The following is a 20,206-nucleotide window of genomic DNA, read 5'->3' as shown; positions in this document are numbered from 1 at the left end:
AGTATTGAATGTTGTCTTTGGGATGTCTTGCTCCTTGATTCTGATCTGGTAGTACCCGGATTTGAGATCTATCTTTGTGAACATTTGGGTCCCACTTAATCGATCCAAAAGTTCATCAATCCTAGGAAGAGGATACTTATTCTTAATCGTTAATTGTGATTCAGTCCTCTGTAGTCAATACAGAGTCTTAACGTTCCATCTTTCTTCTTTTGAAAGAGAACAGGTGCAACCCAAGGTGAGACACTGGGTCTGACGAATCCCTGTTCTAACAGTTGTATTAACTATTCCTTAAGTTCTATGGCTTCAGGGACTTGCATTTTGTATGCATGCTGGGCTACTGGCTGAGCTCGAGGGTTAATTCGATCTCATGATCTACTTCACGAGATGGAGGCATCTCAGACAGTTAGCTCTTCAGGAAACACATTTGCATACTCACTTAACCACTCTGGTTCTTTAGCCTTTCATTTTATGTCTACTGGATTCATTTTAACGACATACACAGCTTGCCTCTTTCTGAGCCCTTTTAATAATTTGGAAGCCTTGACTAATTGTAGCACTGGGGATCCGAAAATTCCAATTCCTTGAACTTTATTCCCGTGAAGGTCAAGGAAAGAGATGGTTCCTTTGTGACAATGAATGTCAGCCTGATTCTTTTGGAGCCAATACATTCCAAGGATTCCATCATATTTTCCCAGGGGCAGGACTCGAACTGGCACTCTGTTACGTTCCCATCTAGGCTAAAGTGAATAAGGTCAGTCTCTCAAGGTGAGTGAAAAGAATCTTCCCACCACCACTGGCTAATTCCACTTGCATAGGTTTCCCTGATTTTTGATTTAGGACTAATTTACGTAGACATCCTGGGGAAATAAAAGAATAAGTACTGCTTGAATCAATCAAAAGCTTGAATTGCTTACGCTGGTACTGTGCTGGAGTCTGGAGGACTGAGAACTGACGGTTATTCCCCTGATGCTCTATTGCTGCATAGATCTGTCCTTTCTCTTCCTCTACTTCCTCAGCTATGGTGACTTCTCTGGTTGCTGCAGTCTGAGGTAGAACTCTCTCTCTTTGGTTATTCCAATTCTAGGAGGGAGTTCGGAGGTTGCTTTGCATGGAGGCTGCAGGCTGAGCTAGCACTCTTCTTGGGTTACCCTGATTCTGGCGCGGGGGACCCTGATTGGACTGATAAGAAGGAGTTGGTCTCTGAACTCTGGGACCCTGGCTTCCTTGGCCCATCGAAGGAGATGGGCAATCCTTGACCTGGTACCCAAATCCCTGACATCCGAAGCATTTGTTCTCGCTCTTCCCTTTGCATTCTGGAGAGAGCCGGAGTTCCTGAGAATGTACTTCGGGGGAAAGGTCTTCCTTCATTTCTGAAGCTTCCCGTCTCCACATTCTGGTTAGGACCTTGGTGTCTCTTTTTGGAGGCGGAAAGTTGGAAGAACTTCCCGGTGTCTGAAATCTTTTAAAGGATGAGGGAGATGGCTTTGGCAGGACTTTCACGACGATGAAGGCTTTGGCAAAGTCCACCATTCTGACAGCTTCAGCCATGGACACTGGCTTGGTATTCTTGACCAGTGTGTCCAAGGGTTTGTTCATTCCCCGAATGAACCTGGACATGAGTTGCTCTTCATCTAGAGGTGGTGAATATTTGAGTAGAAGAGCGAAGGCCTGATGATATTCCTCGATGGTTTTGCTCCCTTGCTTTAGCTCTAAGAATTCGTTCATTTTGGTTTCCAAAAACCCAGGGGGACAAAATCTCTTCCTCAAATAGGTTTTAAGGTCGTTCCATGAGACTGAGTATTCCTGTCCAGACAGTTGGTGACACAATGGTTCCTCCATGCCACCTTGGCTGTTTCCACCATTTTTAGCCTGGCAAGAGCCATTTTGCTTCGCTCATTGTAGAGCCTTTAACGTCAAAATATTCTTCCATAGCTTCCACCCATTTCTCCACAGCCTCGCCTAGGTTCTCCCATAGCTTCCACCCATTTCTCCACAGCCTCACCTAGGTTCTCCTTTTTGAAGGGTCCTGGGTAAGTTCTATGAAGAGCCTTACGAACGTCGGGGTCAAGCTCATCATCTTCAGAGAGAGGGTCTGGCTGACGGTCACGGTTTCCTCGTCTCATGATTCTGCCAAAAATGATATATAATTAAATTTTTATTTTGATATCATCCACGAGATCCTAAGACTTAAGGGATTCGGAAAACAATTTCTTAAACAAGATAAATGATCTTATTGGAGATCTATGACATATGTCTGGTAACAGATTTTTCTTTATCAGTTCGTCCATAAACAATCACTTATACAACAGGGAGTTTTTCTCTAGAAAACATTTCTTTATTTATATAAAAGTTGCAATATGTACATAGAGTAGCTCGGCTCCAGAAATCAAAATCTCCTCGGGAGACGCATAAGACGGCGGTACTGGGCCATAGCCATGCCCTGATACAAACGTTCTCTTACCACCAAGGGAGCCTCCTTAGGAATAAAGCGACTAAGGAGTCTGTAGATTTGGCATGAAAGTCTAAAATTTCGAGGCAGTGAATAATATAGAATGACTCCATGTTCCACTTTCAGCTTCATCAGAATCATGGCCAATGAGAGGTTTTGCCTCAGCATTGCATGCTGGTTGCAAGAGGCATCGACATACTGCCCCCTGCAAACCACTTATGTTGTCGTCTCTCCGCTGGATCAGGAAAATATAAATCCTCGAAATGGCGTGCGAGTCTGACTCGGCTTGTTCGAGTTGCACAGTGGAAGAGATGAGATGCTCGAAGGCGAACGTAGTCATGTCTTGTTGACTGGGTGAGGTCCGGAATACCAGATAAGTATGGAACTTCCATCTAAAAAAAATAATTTCTTTGATTAAAAATTCTTTATTAATGAGACTTGTGGAATGAAAATACATTATGAAAAATGCTTTTTTTGAGTTTTTTTTAATCAATTTCTGACAAGAATTCGTGTATCCTTATTAGCTTTCAACAAGGCTCTGATACCACCTGTGAGGTCCCTGCCCCCTCCGCGGTGAACCTGCCCGCCGCGGCCGAAGCAACGTCGGCCTCCCGCGCGCAGGGTGGGGATCCACACTCGGGGCCTCGCCCCCGCGGATGCCCTGGGACGAGAGGCTAGCCCGGGCGGTCCCTCCGAGACCAGGCCTAGAAGCCTCCCCTCGCCTGCTGGAAGGCATGGGCGATTCCGCCATGGGAAAAATCTTCTAACGGGGGAATTACTCTAGCAAGTCAAAGTCTTAACTAGTTAAACTGATCTGACTGAACCTGAAGTCACATAGTCAGATCAAGAAGAGACTTGCACTTGGCCCATCGAATCACCGCTTTTTTTCTTACTTATGAGGCACAGTCGCTGATCCCTTCCCACAGAACAAGGTCTTCTCAGGATTTAAACTAATTGTTGCCATATATATATATATAGGCAGTGATGTGTGTGAACACACTTAGGACCGCCGGGGCACTTTTTCCCTCTTCAGGAGGTTTTTTCCCCCGGCTTGTATATACGCCCATCCTTCTAGGACTAACTTATCTTTTGTACATTGACACAATCTAATACACTTTGTGTTGTGTGCATTCTTGCTTCTTCTTCTCCAAGCTTTGTGTGCTTTCCTGCAACCCTAATTCCAACAATTGGTACCAAAGCAGGCATCGGCGGCTCCTAGGGCTACGCCGTCGGCACCCTCCGACTCACGTTCTCCGATTGAGGTGAGCCTTCACGAGCGCTTGCAGGTCCCTATACTCTGCAAAATAAATCCCATCTGAGGTCGTTTTGGGCTCCGTTTTTGCATTGCAAGTTTTGCACAGGTGTTTTCGTCATTTTCTGCAGAAATGTCGACAGTGTAGTTTTCTGCAAGACAGGCATACGTATTCTATTGTGGACCGTGCTACATAGCACGAGTTGTTTTCTGTTCAGTCTTTGTTTCATTACAGGTAGCTTTTGCATCAGTTTCAGTCAGTGGCCATGGCTGATAACAGCAATGATGTATTTTGCATGTTATCTGATGACAAATTGGATGGAGACAGCAACTACCCACTTTGGGCATACATGATGCAGCATGTTTTGGTTGCAAAAGGAGTGTGGAACATTGTGCAGGGTATGGATGTACGTCCAGGTTCTGTGGAAGTAGGATCTGTTGAGAATGTTGCAGGTTCTAGCAGCTCTACTGTTGCTACTGTTTTACCCACTGCTGAACAAGCTCGGTGGGATGGTAAAGATGCACAGGCTCATGCCTTGATTGCACTTTTTGTCAAACGTAACATCACCCCACATATTCGTTCAGCTAAAACAGCAAAACAGGCTTGGGATATTCTAGCTGGTTTGTATGCAGGTCGTAACGAGGCAAAAATCGCTTACCTGCGTAAAGATCTAGAATTGAAGATTATGCAGGAAGATGATGACATGAATGTTTTTCTTGCTGAGATTAAAGATCTCAAAGAACATTTGATTTCTACAGGTGAGATTATTCCTGATCATTCTCTTGTACAGACTGTTCTTGATGCTTTACCTGAGACATATCAGACTTTTGCTTCCACGTGGAGACTTCTTACTGAGGACAGACCTGATGCTGTCAAGTATGATACTTTAGTCAACAAGCTCTTGCAAGAAGCGCAGTCCAGGCAAAACAGGGCCAGGCAGCATGCAGTTGATCAAGCATTTATTGCTGCCCAACAGCAGAGAAGAAGTGGTAAGGCAGCCCCTTCCACTGCTTCTTCTCCTATTAGTAGGTCCGTAACTTCTTCTCCTTCCACAGGTAGCAACAATAAGTCTGAGAAGGCTCTTGATAAAGGCAAGAAAAAGACCAGGTGCAACTATTGTAAGGCAAATGATCATGTCATTAAGAATTGCCCTAAGCTAAAGGCTAAAGAGGCAAAGAAGAAAGAGTCAAATGCAGCCACAATAGCGGATGCTTCTACAAATGCAGATTCTGCAAATGTTGTGCAGGATACAGAATGGGCGTTTAGCATGTATTGCCAGTATGACCCATCTGTACATGATGCATGTTTGGCAGTTTCTATTGACTCTCATATATGGTATTTTGACAATGGTGCTACAAAGCACATTACCTCGCATCGTGATATGTTCACTTCTCTTGAGGCTGTCCCTAATGGGAATACTGTCACATGTGCCAATAATGCTTCTTACCCAGTGAAGGGCATTGGTAAAATTATGCTTACTGCTGCAAATGGCAGCGCTTTCACACTTTCAGATGCTTTATATGTGCCAGGGATAAAGAAGAATCTATTGTCTGTCTCTGCGCTTGCTAGACTTGGACTTGTAGTCAAATTTATGGATGACAGATGTATTGTTCATGATTTGACTTCTGGTGATATGATTATTGTATCTGGCACCTTGTTTCGTGGGTTGTATAGGCTCAATTCTTATGACAAGTGTGTGGAAGATTCAGCAAATGCAGTTTCTGATGAAAAGACAGTTTCAGATGCAAAACTATGGCATGCTCGTTTTGGTCATCTGAACTTTGCTAGTTTGCTGTGTTTGCAGAAATTTGATATGGTTGCTTCGTTGCCCCCTCTTGAGGCACCATTGAAACATGTTTGTGAAGGCTGTATTTTGGGCAAAATGTAGCGTTCTGCATTTCCAAAGGATGGTTCTATGCGGGCCACTCGCAAATTGCAACTTGTACATAGTGATGTATGTGGGCCTATGCAAACTCCGTCATTTGGTAAACACTTGTACTTCGTGACTTTCATTGATGATTACTCAAGGCATGCATGGGTATATCCACTGAAGGCAAAGTCCAAAGTGTTTTTGTGCTTCAAACAGTTTTTGCTTATGGTTGAAAATGTATCCAATTGTAATGTGGGCACCCTCTGTTCTGATCGAGGGGGGGAGTACATGTCTAAAGAGTTTGATGCATTTCTGGCTAGTCATGGGATAAAACACCAATGTACAGTGCCGTATACCCCTCAGCAAAATGGTGTTGCTGAGAGAAAAAACAGAACACTTATGGAGATGGAACGATGTATGGTCAAGAGCCAAGCTTTGCCACATGCATTTTGGCTTGAGGCTATCATGTGTGCTGCATATGTACTCAACAGGTGTCCCACTAAGGCCTTGCAGTCTATTACTCCATACGAAGCTTGGCATGGCAAGAAGCCTTCTATTGGTCACTTGCGTGTCTTTGGTTGCTTGGCCTATGCTTTAGTGCCTGTGCAACAACGCAGAAAATTGGATGATAAGGCTGTCAAATGCATTTTTGTTGGCTACAGTGCTGAGAGCAAGGGTTACAGATTGTATCATCCGCAGTCAAAGCGTATCTTGATTAGTCGAGATATTGTTTTTGTGGAAGATGCTGTGCAGCCTTTGTTATCATGTACCAAAGAGACAGGTGTGAGCTCACAGGATGTATTTGATACATTGTTGCCTCTATTTACAGGTGGGAATTCAAATGTAAGTCCTAAATGAGGCAAATATTCAGCCTATGCAGATTTCAAACGACATCATAGATCAGCCTATTTCTGATGCAAATTTACAGGATGTAATTTATGAGGATAGGGCTGAAAATGAGCAGGCTAGAGGTATGCCTGAATAGCTGGTGTGCAGACCTTGCGTGATAGTAAAATTGATGCACCTATATCTAGTCATACTCGTTCAGGTTTTCAGCATGCCTCTTATGCATCAGATTGTTATGCTTTGGCTGTGTCTAGTATGTGTGAAGAGGAAGAACCTCTTTCATTTGATGAGGCACAAAAATCAGAAAATTGGTTGGCTGCAATGCAAAGTGAATATGATGCTATAATGAAGAATGGTACATGGTCTTTGTGTGATTTACCTATTGGTAAAAAGGCCATTGGATGTAAGTGGGTTTTTAAGTTGAAATGAAAGCCAGATGGCAGTGTTGATCGCTATAAGGCTAGACTTGTTGCAAAGGGTTATGCTCAAGAAAAGGGCATTGATTTTGATGAGACCTTTGCTCCCACTTGTCATATGACTACCATTCGTAGCATTTGTGCATTGGCAGCTCATAATGGTTGGAATGTACATCAGCTGGACATAAAGACTGCGTTCTTGAATGGAGATTTGCATGAGGAGGTGTATGTATCGCAGCCTCGTGGTTTTGTTCAAAGAGGGCAGGAAAACAAAGTGTGCAGGTTGAAAAAGGCTTTATATGGTTTAAAGCAAGCTCCACGAGCTTGTTGGTATGAAAAGATACATGTATATTTGACTGCACATGGGTTTCAGAATAGTCCAACAGAAAGCACTTTGTATGTTAAACGTGTGGATGGTGTACATCTAATCATTGCTCTCTATGTCGATGACATGCTGCTCACACAGGACCAAATGTTGCTGATTTTAAGGCTGATTTGAATGCCTCTTTTGAGATGTCAGATTTGGGGCATTTGCATCATTATTTGGGGATACAATTTAAGCAGTGTGATGGAGGTATTGCTTTGTGTCAGACAAAAGTATATTGAGACATTGTTGCGGAGATTCGGCCTTGAAGACTGCAAGCCTATTGCTAGACAGGTTTGAAGTTGAGTCTTCATGATGCTGGAGATCACTTTGATGTCACACTCTATCAGACAGCTGTTGGTTGCCTCATTTATGTATGCATTACGAGGCCGGACATTCAGTTTGCAGTCTCACAGGTGAGCAAGTTTATGCATAGCCCAGGGTCTCAGCATTGGAAGGCAGTTAAATGCATCTTTCGCTACTTGAGTGGCACCATACGTCTTGGGTTGTTTTATCCCAAGGGGGGATCGTTGCCGCCAGATTTACATGCTTTTTCGGACTCAGATTGGGTTGGTTGCTATGACACAAGAGTGTCCACAAGTGGTTTTTGTTTCATGCTCGTCGTTCGGTAGCTCATGCATATCTTGGTTGAGCAAGAAGAAACCTATTGTGGCCACTTCTAGTTGTTGTGAAGCTGAGTACAGGGCAGCTTTCACAGCTATACGGTTGAGTGTGTGTGGCTCAGACGGCTTATGGCGGCTGACTTGGGTGTTGGACCGGATTCTGCCACCTCTATCTTCACTGACAGTCAGAGTGCATTGGCAGTTGCGAAAAACCCAGTTTTTCATACTCGCGCAAAGCACATTGAGGTGCATTATCACTATGTTAGGGAGAGACTCTTAGCAGGAGAGATCAGCTTGGTCTATGTGCCAACACAAGACAACCTCGCCGATCTTTTCACAAAGGCGCTTCCTCGTGAGAAGTTCAAAGCTTTCCGCAAAGATTTGGGCTTGCTCCCCTTTGTGGACTGATCTACTTCGGGCATGGCACTCCCCTATACATGAGTGCTAGCTCTCGTTCACACCATCACTCCCAGGGGGGATTTGTTGCCATATATATATATATAGGCAGTGATGTGTGTGTGAACACACTTAGGACCTCCGGGGCACTTTTTCCCTCTTTAGGAGGTTTTTTTCCCCGGCTTGTATATACGCCCATCCTTCTAGGGCTAACTTATCTTTTGTACATTGACACAATCTAATACACTTTGTGTTGTGTGCATTCTTGCTTCTTCTTCTCCAAGCTTTGTGTGGTTTCCTGCAACCCTAATTCTAACACTAATTAACGTAACTAATCGAATCTAGTTGTTTCTCAAGAATCCTCCGATCTGGCCCATGGGTTAGCCAACCACTCGACCACTGTATTGGTGGGATTCCTTTATAAAGATTTGGTTGTGTTTTTGCCCGGGTACCGAGAGGAAAATAGTTCCCAGCCCCCCTAGCTGGCGATTCATGCAAAAATTAAGGTAGGCATACCACGTACACACCCAATATGAAATTACCATTTATAAGAGTTTCGACTGGCTTTAAAATAATCCTTCAATAGAAATCATAATATTTCAGATCATTCTTTTCCAAAATTCCAAGTCCATTGAAGTACAATAATATCCTCTGGACTCTCCGTTGTTGAAGACCAGTTGGCCAACCAACGAGATCCAGTATCAAAATTTGGTTCCCAAACATCTTTCCTTTTAGTCCATCCAAAATCTTCCTCGACGTACGCATGGGTGTCCTAGCAACCGCGAGCCCGTGCATCGCCTGGTCAGAACCCTCTAGGATCCTCCTTAGGTGTCTTAGCACTTCACTCAGGGACCGCTTCGTCGGTCCTCGCCCATCGTACCACCGGAAGCGCACCATTTTAACCGTACCAAAGCTGGTCAAGACCTCGGTAGGCTTTGCCCCCGCGAGCGACGTCCCTTGATGACTCCCCGCCAGTGAGCTGTTCTAAAACGAATCTCCTCTTAGAAAAACATAAGCCAAATGCTTCCTCTAGCATTCTGGCGTAAAACAGTCCTTTGAATAAAAAATAGAGGTTCCAATGCAAATAAAATTCCAATTTGAGATTCCAAAAACCCTTTTTCCATAATTCCTAGTTTCATAATGAGGATCCTTGATCTCTCATCAGGGTAATCTACCCATCATTCAGTCTGATTGTCCAACTAGATTCTTGGTGAGTTTGGTCAGGAAAAACTAGTTTAGTTTCGGTAGTCTATTCTTTGATTAGAAACTGGAATTGGTCTCACGAAGTTTTTACTTGATTCAGATTGAGAGATGGACAAGTAGGTTCAGTGTCCGTCCTTCTTGTAGTCTAACCAAATTCATTCGGTTTAGTTCTACAAGGATTCCCTTTTCAGATAAACATCTAGTTTTGGGTAAATATCCATTTAGTGATTTTACCAATTAAAATATCCAAAGATATTCCTTCTATCACATAATTTCTCAACCTTAATTCATTAGGTAGAATTATGGTGGAAATTCATCTTTTGACACTAAAATTTAATTCAAATCCATCTTTTCTTAATTATCATAAAAATTCTTCTTTTAACTAATACCAATACCTATTTTTTTGATAAACTTAAAATCCCTCTTTTTCTCATTCAATGAGTGCAATCCAATTATCATGGGAATTCCTCTTTTACCATAAATTGAATCTATTTAAAATGCTTCTTAAAAATTACATAAAAATATCCATTAATTCCATTAAGCTAAAATTTCCACTTTTCTCATTTAAATATTTGAATTCCAATATGGTGGGAATTCCTCTTTCATCATTTAAACTTATCTATGCAAAAAGATAAATTTAACTAAATTTTCTCTTAAAATTTAAATAAAAATCTCCATTAATTCCTTTACACTAGGAATTACACTTTCCTCATTTAAATATTTGAATTCCAATATAAAATGGCACGGAAGAAGAATCACCCAAGGTGATAGTGCCTAATCCCGTAGTAAAGTCCTCAAACTAATACCGATGAGGTGTCATGTGAGCAGTAGCACTACTATCCACAATCCAAGACCTGCCGTGAAAAGCCACAAGCACCAGTGCACCAAAAATACCAGCTAATACAAGAATACTATCATCCTTCTTGGTCTGGGACACCACGGTAGAGGTAGAGTCCTTTCTTTCTTCATCCTGCTTTGTCTTGTAAACATTGGAGTTATTTATGTGCCTTCTTGCCATAGTAGTGACACTCTATGTCCTTGTTTTTAGAAGATTTGTCTTTGTGTTTGTCGTTGTCCTTGGATCTTGTCATAACCCCCTTCCCTTTCTTCTGACTCTTGTCTTTATCTCGAGCAGTCAAAGCTCCATCAGAACCACCAGAGCTGCTGGTCCGCTCCTCAAAGTGAGACTTAATTTGCATAATGGAGAGAAGCCTTTAGCCCAAGGAGAGGGAACAAAAGATTGAAAAATAAGCATCAAACCTCTCTAGAAGATTAGAGAGAAGCCAACTAGCCATATCGTGAGTAAAGATATTCTTGCCACATATAACAAGCTCGTCCCAGAGATCTTTCATCTTCATGAATAACGAAGCAAAGGTGGCCACCAAAAGGTTCATAAGCTACTTTTCCAAAGCCAAAATCCATCTCAAAGACTTAATCTTGTAGAGATCTACAACAGCCTTCAAAACTTCATGTGCTGCATCTACTGTACGCACATATGTGAGTGAGTACAGAATCTTGATAATTTAACATTTGAAAGGAGAAAACACGATGATCATTTGCCTCACAAGCATCAACATGTGCTTGAGTCACACCAACTATAGTGAGGGTGGGGGGGATGGCATTGGCACTTTTGACTAGCGAGTCCTAGAGATCCACTCCACCCAAGGCTGACTTCACCTTCACCTTCCACAAGGTATAGTATCCAACTTGGTAGACCTAGAAAACATATGAAGCATGATCAAAGTAGCCATCACTGTACTTGGGCTCAATCCTTAGTAAAAATGCACAATCAGAAGAACGAAAGTGTCCCCACCATAGGTACCAAGATGCCTCAAAGCCACAAGCTACACCAGACCCCCTCTACAAGTGATATGTGTCCACTGGAGAAGAAAACGCAGCCAAGATGGGGCTGTTGTCCTATTGCCTACAACAACGATAAAGTTCCAAGAAGAGGAAATCTAACTAGAAGAGCAACAAATCTAAGAAAACGCAGCAAGGAGAGGCTAAAAATAGGGCTATAGATGAGGCAAAAAAATGCAAAAGCTAGAGCAATGATACCATGATAGAGTGTGCATAGAGTGGAAGTAAATGAAGCACTACATTGTGTTAAAGTGAGAGTGCAAGAGGGAGAGAGATATGAAGCCAAAAGGCTAAATGTACTACAATAAATACAATCATGAGCAAGAGACCTTATAGGTTCGAAAGTGAAGGATATAAAAGGGGGTCAAGTGTGTCAACACATGAACCACACACATCAACAAATGAACATATGAATGAGAGAGGCCAGCCCATCTATATATACGCATGGGGCTGACGATTGCTGCTAGAGCTCGAGCTGGGCGGCCGACTGGGTTGACTAGCTCATGGAGGATCCAACCTCAAAAAATGCTAGAAAAATGGGAAAAAATAGGGGTGGCCAACCCACAATCAAGGGCCATGAGTGAAAAGGGAATAAATATGGGTAGAATACATGGATGAAATGCTAAGACATACCTCTCAACTTCAATTTCCTTTTGTTATTCTTGAGGTTATAAAGTAGGACTAGAACCTAAAGGAGAGTGGGAGGGGTGCTAGGAATCAATGCATATCACATGCTTTTTGAAGTTTTTTTCTTGAACTCATGCTTATATCTCTTTTAAACCTTTAAGCTAATCCCTCTATAAAAATTTGGGTGACTTTAAAGGTGCGTGCTCTACACAAAATCAAACCAATGTTAAGAAAAGATAAATGACATATTTTTGAATGGTATGCAAACTTTTTTATGATTCTACATTTGCTTTGCACGTATCAAGTTAAATGATCGATTTTAACAACATGAAGCAAAGTTATGCTATTTACACTTTCTTGACCCATAATAAAGAAACACTCTTCTTAGTAATTTTTGCTTGAGATGGACCATGAATATTGTTTAAGCCAAGGTCCATTTGAAATGTTAATTTGTAAAGCTATAATGCTTTAACTAATGGCAAGAATACTCATTGAAAGCTTTGATACGTACTTAAATATCATTGAATTACATGTTTCACCTTAGTTGAGAGTTTGATTTTGAAAACTCCCATATAGCTTTATTCTATTGGCTATCTCAATCATATTAAATGACACGTTTAAGATGTTTATGATGTAAGATGTATGGCGAGATAATTGTGTTGATACATGTTGATCTTATTGAAGATACATTATATTACATAATATGTTAGATAGTAAGGATACACCCACCATTTACTTCCCACAGCTGTTACCACTAACACAACATCAAAAGGCCTAGTGAATGAACTACTTTTGCAAGAAAAGCATGAATTGTAATCTTTTCATAGGGAGAAGACAATAATTTCTTTCCGTGTTCATATGTTCTTCTTCTCTCCTCTTCCTTTTCAAGCTCTTTCTACATAATTCACTCCATGCATGAGAGAGACCTCTAGGTGGCAAAAACAAACTAGGGAGACTTTTGCAAAGTGACGAAGCAAAAAAAAAAAAACCCACTTAAAATGGAAAAAATTGTTCAAGCAAGAGCTTGTCACAACATTGGCCCCTTTATGTAATTATCAAATAGCCCACATATTTTGAGAGTCCTTATTGTACTATTGTTATTCCACTACATCCTTAATGCACAACACTTTCTCACTTTTTTAAAAAACTCCTTATCATAGTTATAGGGTGATAGCATACTTATTGATAAGTTAATTTTAATAGGATGTATATTCTCCTTTTTAGGGTGATAAGAGTGATTCTCGTGCCAAGTGCAGGGGGGAAGGTGTTCGAGATTTAGGGCAAAGCACATGCATTTTCAAGCCTCTTTTTGAAAATCATATAGAGCCTTTTGAATTCTTTAAGTTAATCCCTATGTCAAAATTTAGATGACATTATATATATGTGCATTTTTTGTACAAGGGTAAAGAAAAGAGAAGTAACACATGAAACAAAGATAGGCTATTTGAACTTAGTGTCTTTGGATAAGATGAACTGTGAAGATTCTTTTGTGAAAGGTTTGTTTGAAAGGTGAGGGGTATAAGAAAAGTCAATGTGTCACTTTTCATATATACATAGATTTGTTTGAACTTAGTGCCTTTGGTTACGATGAACTGATGAACTGTGAAGATTCTTTTGTGAAAGGTTCGTTTGAAAGGTGAAGGTGATAAGAAAAGTCAATGTGTAACTTTTCATATATACCTAGATTTAGTTGGCTCACAAGATTCACCTTGATTGAGAGTTTTCTTTTGAGATTTCCAATTCAATAGTTACATTCTATTGGCTATCTCAATCATTTGCATTTTCGAGGATGTGATTTAGAAGATTATGAAAAAGTTGGTTCTAATTAAATGATTATTTATCATTGGCTAGCCCCTAAAAGACTTTGAAAGTAAATGACCAACCTTACTAAGTCATTCCAGAACTAACCAATGAGATTCTAGCTCTCTCATATCTCCTTTAATTTCCATACTATCCTAGTCTACACAGGGTGCAGTCCTTAAAGAGACATGCTTAACATGGTGCATAATGGGGGTGCGGACAATATCTGGTGGTTAAGGTGGCATCCTTTTTCCTCCTCAATGCAGGTTCGACCCTCCCCCTCACTCCCCAAGGGGTGAAAGAGTGCATGTTTTTCCTCATCCATGAGGAAAAAAACATGGATACATAATGAGATAGTTGTGTCGAGCTTATTAAATATACTGCATGACATTACATCGTATGTACTATGCACACGAATAAGGATTCTACACATTGAGTGGAAAAAGCAGAAAAATTGTAGATCTCCTCCGCCATTCTCATGGACGGGAGTCTATCTTAGAGTCTCCTTTACTTTCCATACTATCCTAGTCTACATGGGGTGTGCACAATCCTGAAGAGACATACTCAACATGGATGCATAATGGAGGTGTGGACAATATCTAGTGGTTAAGGTGACAACCTTTCTCCTCCGAGATGCGGGTTCTATTTTGGCCCACTCCTCCCCCTCACTCCACGAGGGGTGAAAGAGTGTATGTTGAGGGAAAAAAACATGGATACATAATGAGATAGTTGTGTAGATCTTATCTTTACAAGGGGTGAAATTGTGTATGTAGTTGAGGAAAAAACATGGATACATAATGAGATAGTTGTGTCGATGTTATTAAAGATACTCCATGACTATGCAAGCCCATTATTCCAGATTAAAAATAAATAAAATCTCCACCATTCGAGCCGATTATTCCAGATTAAAAATAAATAAAATCTACCCCATCACACTGATAGCCCCAGCTCTTTACCCTAGTGCGCCCACACACTCCACAGCAAATTAAAAATTAAGCATATTTTAAGAGTTGATATACAGAGGCCGGCAGAGGCCTTGTGGATGACAAGTGTCTCCAATTCCATTATCCAAGCTTCCCTTTAGACTTCTCCCCATTATCAACGTAACCCACTTGATGCATAGCAGCTTAATGTTTTTTTTTAATTTAAAAAAAAATGGTACTGAAATGATAAGATTTCCTTGAGATTTTGCGCCTTCAATTTTTATTAAAGTTACAAAATTGAGAAAATAAAATATACATGTCAAAAACAGGCATGTTGCATAGCCAATGCCTTTGCAAATGGTCTTTGGAGTCATGCCTCCTTACAAAGAAAGGTTGGCCACCTAATTTTCCTTTTAAAACGTTCTCACCTCCCAAGCTTTCTTACATCAGCAATGGCTAATTTTATCAAATTGACAAAACAATTTAACATTGAGCTCTTCTAATGAAACATCACATCCTTAGTTGTATATATTTAATCACTTAAACATATGGTCCGATGAAAAAAAATCTAGAGTGATTGGTCTTGCTTACATTTTAAACTTTACCCTAGTAAAAACTTTTTTTACCAACCCTGTGCATGAGTCCTTGTTAACTTTTTGAGAGATGTTTTCTTGTACTTGACTCTACCTTAGAGTAGTGGCACTTGTCCGTCCCTTTCAATACAAAAGGAAGAATTGAAAGTGTTAATTTAAAACACCTTTGAGTTCTTAAGCATGAATGGTTCTTATGACTTCATGACTCATTACGTGTACTCATAATACTTAATTATCCTTCCTTCACTTTATTAATGATACACGATTCTTCCTTATGATACACTATGCCTCTCTCTCTCTCTCTCTCTCTCTCATCTCACTGAATTTGGAATTTTGGGTCCACCTTGCCATGAGTGCACATATTACAAAGCTCCTCCTCCTAAATCCATCTTCTGTGAACTAAAAATATGAAATTTGGTAACTCCAAACTTTCTAGTTAAAGGGTGTTAATGTGGATAGTTTCCATTAGTTAAAAGTGTATTAATGTGGACGGTTTCCATCTCCCATGCCACCAGCCCTTGAGCTTGAATAGGTGCACTCCCATTATTGAACACAAATAAATGGGCCTCCTTGCCAATGGCCTTTGTTGGGTACACACGAGATGTGATACACACCCTCCCTCCTAGTGCAAAGGTTTCCACTATTGAGTGGTCCACCTGCATCATTAAATAATAATATGCCATCATTAAATAATCAAAACAAACCAACTTTCATATAATCCTCAATTTCTTTTAATGTATTTGCATACCAACACACGTAAAGAAAGCGAGCTCTCTTTTTCTGAAATGGAAATGAAGCTCCCATAGCTTGTCTTGTCAAGGTCTGTTGCCAAAGAAGATCTGCAGAACAACACAAAGACAATACTTATAAGAACAGCTGGAGGAAACTAGTTCTCTGTGCGCAGCATGGGCATTATACATAAATGCCTAAAAACCATTATAAACATGTCAACTTACACACATCTGATACAAAAAGCACACGTCTGCCCTTCTCTGAAATGATGTATGCAAATACATACCATGCATGCATGCCATAGATCATCAACAATATATAACATCTCATGCAACGTGATGCCTGATACTATAGATCATCGATGCGCCACGTGATGGCGCAAAGGCATGCCTAGGCGCCTTGATGACATGACGGATAATCTCGACAGAGATCTTGCAAAGACATGGCCCTGATGAGACTAGTGGAAATGAAGGCGCCTAGATTTGTTTCTTATAATCATAATTAATGGTGTAGCTGAGAACATTCTGAAGCATGCAAGTTGGGATGGAGAACCTGCTCTGATCACTGCACACTAGAGCTTTCCATCCATGACTGTCACTTGACTGCACAATGTAGAAGAAAACGGCAGTTTGCTCGACTTGGTCATCGGACGCGAGAACAAGTAGCCCAAAAGGCCCAACAACACCACGTCTTGAAACTCCTTTTTCACTGCATATTTGCTGGGCATTGCTCGCAGTCACATCCATTCTCTCTGCTTGCTTCAAGTTGGGCAAGCCAAAGTCCACTTCTATGTCCAGCTGCAGATTTACACCAACGTTTCAGAATGTTCAGTCTATTTCGATGTTAAAAGCCCCATACAAAACCACAGCATATATCATGAACCCCCACTACTTTATGTAAAAAGATCAATTAATGGAAGGGCTTGGTTAGGGCCTATGCCCTCCTGATACACCATATACAAATGGAAAGTTCAGGTTCATTCCCAAACTTAACCAAAACCAGAGTGCCCTCTTCACTCACAAAGCTTCAGATCAACAACTCCATCAGGCATACGTGCCGCGTGCTATGACATCCACACTCATGTCATCAGCACCTACTCTAGAGCACACACATGATACATGGTAGCTGGTTGGGCAAATGAGCAAACCAGGTTCAATTATCAACATGCGTGCATGTGCACGTAAAGTTTGAGGGTTTACCTGAGCCCCTTTGATGCCCTTGACCTCTACAACTGAGCCACTTTCTAAGTGCAAGCTCTTTACTGAAGCTTTTTTCTTGTGCAGACTCTCCACTTCTTCTATTGGCCATTGCAAAAGCCTGTCTTTGTTCTCCCCATCCAACCACACTCTCCTTGGGAATGCCTGCAAAAAACAGTAGGGGCAAAAATCAGCAACACAGAGAAAAACCGCAGATTACACACGTAGCAGATACCATAGTCTTTTCAATCTCCTTGAAGCCAGCAGCCAACATCATCATCATCACATCACCTGCACTGAGGACCACCCCTTCGCAATGTCAGTTGTGTTGCTGGTTGATTCATTCACCCAGCTGAGAAGAATGCGGCGGCCTTTGTTGCTATCATAGAATGTCTTAGATGCATAGTACTTGCCATAGTCATACCTCAATCCGATGCCTGCATCAAGGTTTGCATTTGCAGGGATGAAAGAGTCAGTGCTGGCCACATAGGTGCCCACTGCATAGTAGTCATGTTTTGTATCATCCAAACTAACTTTGAGCACATGTTTCACATCTGGCCCATTGGTGGAGGTGTCAAGCCCCATACGGGAAGCGGATGCCAGAACGGGGTAGAAGTCGGGGCACTCCCACATGCCAGTGGAGGGCACAGTGTGCAAGGGGTGTTTGGCTTTCTCCCAATGAACAAAATCTGAGCTTCTGTAGAGCAAGGCGATGCCTCTGTGTTTCTTCTTGGCTCCGATGATGAGTCTCCATTTGCCATCCGAGCCGATCCAGCCAGTCGTCGGGTCTCGGAATTTGGTACTGTTGATGCCAGGGGGAGCTGTGAGAATGGGGTTCTGAGGGATTTTGGTCCATTTACGGAGCAATGGGTCGCCATAGTCGGCAGGTACTGCCATGGCCTGCATCTGAACTTGATTCTCCTGCGAGAAGGAGACATTGCTCCAGCCAGTGTACAGGAGAACGGGCTTCTCTTTAGAAAGGAATGTGGCAGAGCCAGACCAGCATCCATATTGGTCATACCATTGGTCGGGGACGAGGGCTAGGTCCAGGATGTGCCAATGCACCATGTCTTTGGAGACAGCATGACCCCATGTGATGTTACCCCATACAGCAGCAAAAGGATTCCACTGGTAAAAGAGATGGTAGTAGCCCTTGTAAAACATAGGCCCTGATCCAAATTATTAAAATGAAATTATGAGCACAGTAGCCCAATCCAGTGCAACTGTCAGTGGAGTAACATAAATCGTGAGTAGAGTAGCCTAATCAAACGCAATTGATGCTTATATTCGCAAGTCAAACAAGACAGTATGAGCGGAGTAGCTTCATTGAATGCCATTTTGGACCAGGATTTAGCTTAATTAATCACAATTAGCCAAACTGGGGGGAACTCACCGTTGGGGTCTTAGCAGAGAAAACAGTATTGTGTCACGGGTCGTATGCAAGGAAAACACACGGTAATTAGACGAATTGATTAACAGGAAGGAAGGATTAATAAAAGTGCAGTTAGCTAAACGAGAAGATTTATAAATGGAGATTTTCCAAGTACCATTCATCCAATTTTTAGCTGGTTGGAAGTGGAAGGCGGTGCGGTAAGGCTGTGGATTAGCAGAGGCATTAATATTATGAGTATTAGAGGAGAGGTGATGGGAGGCTAGGCACAGCTGAAGCAAGAGGGCGATGAGAACAACAGTGGAGAGACATTTGCAGAGGAGCCCCATTTGCAGAAGATTCAATAGAACAACAGTGGGCTGCTGTCGGCAGGTTTCCTTTTAACGTTAGAAACAAGCACGCAGAGCAGACGTGTGAACGTGGCTCTGTGATTGGTCTTTACCCTGGTACACTTTGCGAGAGAGTATTATATTGAAAATTCTTAGAACTCCCTACAAAACCTTTGGAATCCACCACTTTTTGATTGCCAAAAAGCATGCCCCCCTCCCTACCTCTCCAACAATAAATAAAACAAAATAAAGCAGGTAGTCCGGTTTCACTCTGTGGCACATGTAGTTTCACCACCGCCCCTCTTTCAATACAAAAGGAAGAACTCAAAGGTCTTAATTCTAGAAGATGGTTCTTATGACTTCATCACTCATTACGTGTACTCATAATACTTCCTAGAAAGACCATTCACACTTTGGCCTTTCACACGCATCTTCATGCTTCACCTTCCTTCACTTATTAATGATGCCCGACTTTTTCTTATCATACGCACTATGCCTATCCCTCTCATCACTGAATCAGAATTTTGGGTCCGCCTTGCCATGAGTCATCATCAACATACTCAAAATGCAGAAACATAATCTTTTCAATTAATGACATAATCTCATTTTCGGAGGACCAAGAGTTGGGCTGAACTGTACATGGCTGTAGAAGCACCAATACTGACTATTATGAAACCCATGCAAACAAGTTAGCCTCTTCCTTATTCAAACATGTACACCTTACAACCATATTTAAAGAAAATTGTTCCATGACACTCTCTTGCCAATTGATGTGTGCTTGCCTTTGCAAGGTGGCCAATGACATTATAATTGCAGAGCATGCCTTTCTAGGATCCCAATTTTGTATGGTAATGCTCTTCCTCCACCATGATGATGAAAGAAACTACACTTTGAGGCTTTACCTTGATATAAGGTGCAATGGTACATATGTCGATATTGTTGGTAGTCAAAGCTTGGCCTATTCTTATCTACAAGTCACTTAGTGAAATAATATTTCTCATTATTTTATCCCATGTAGCATGAATAATCATTTTTAAATCCCATGTAGTGCAAATGATCATTTTTAAATGTCTTTTTATGCATCCACAACTTGACTATGTAATCATCATCTTTGAGGTAAGGTAGATCAGTAATTACTATGTTAGCAAGCTTTGTAGTAATCAATCTTGTCTTTTATACTTGAGATTTATGGGACAAACAAATTTTAAAGGTAAGGAACCACCCCCTATCACAGCACGACCTTTATGACACTTGGAGAAGAATTCTTTTTCTCAAACACAAAAATTAGAGCAAACCATAGACTTGAAACAAATTGAAAGCATAAACCTTACGTAAA

At 41.4% G+C, this 20,206-nt stretch overlaps 1 protein-coding gene across 2 annotated transcripts; it reads right to left on the bottom strand.

Moving 5' to 3' along the window:
* Positions 1–15,441: 15,441 nt before the first annotated feature.
* LOC147637418 (beta-fructofuranosidase, soluble isoenzyme I-like) lies at positions 15,442–19,051 on the bottom strand. 2 transcript variants are annotated; one of them, XM_086799211.1, is made up of 6 exons: positions 18,699–19,051; positions 17,443–18,320; positions 17,155–17,316; positions 16,508–16,752; positions 15,972–16,062; positions 15,442–15,879 (listed from the first exon to the last, which is right to left on the bottom strand). In XM_086799211.1, the coding sequence occupies exons 1-6, from the start codon at positions 18,868–18,870 to the stop codon at positions 15,670–15,672; spliced, it is 1,758 nt and encodes a 585-aa protein (XP_086655337.1). In that variant the 5' UTR covers positions 18,871–19,051; the 3' UTR covers positions 15,442–15,669. The 2 variants fall into 2 exon arrangements, with proteins under 2 accessions (XP_086655337.1, XP_086655338.1); XM_086799212.1 differs by lacking the exon at positions 18,699–19,051 and adding an exon at positions 18,545–18,691.
* Between the last annotated feature and the right edge of the window lie 1,155 nt (positions 19,052–20,206).

The sequence above is a fragment of the Cibotium barometz genome, chromosome 6, assembly GCF_041138505.1.
Source record: "Cibotium barometz isolate CiBa-2024 chromosome 6, ASM4113850v1, whole genome shotgun sequence".
Lineage (NCBI taxonomy): Eukaryota > Viridiplantae > Streptophyta > Polypodiopsida > Cyatheales > Cibotiaceae > Cibotium > Cibotium barometz.
This window is presented reverse-complemented; position numbering and strand designations above follow the sequence as displayed.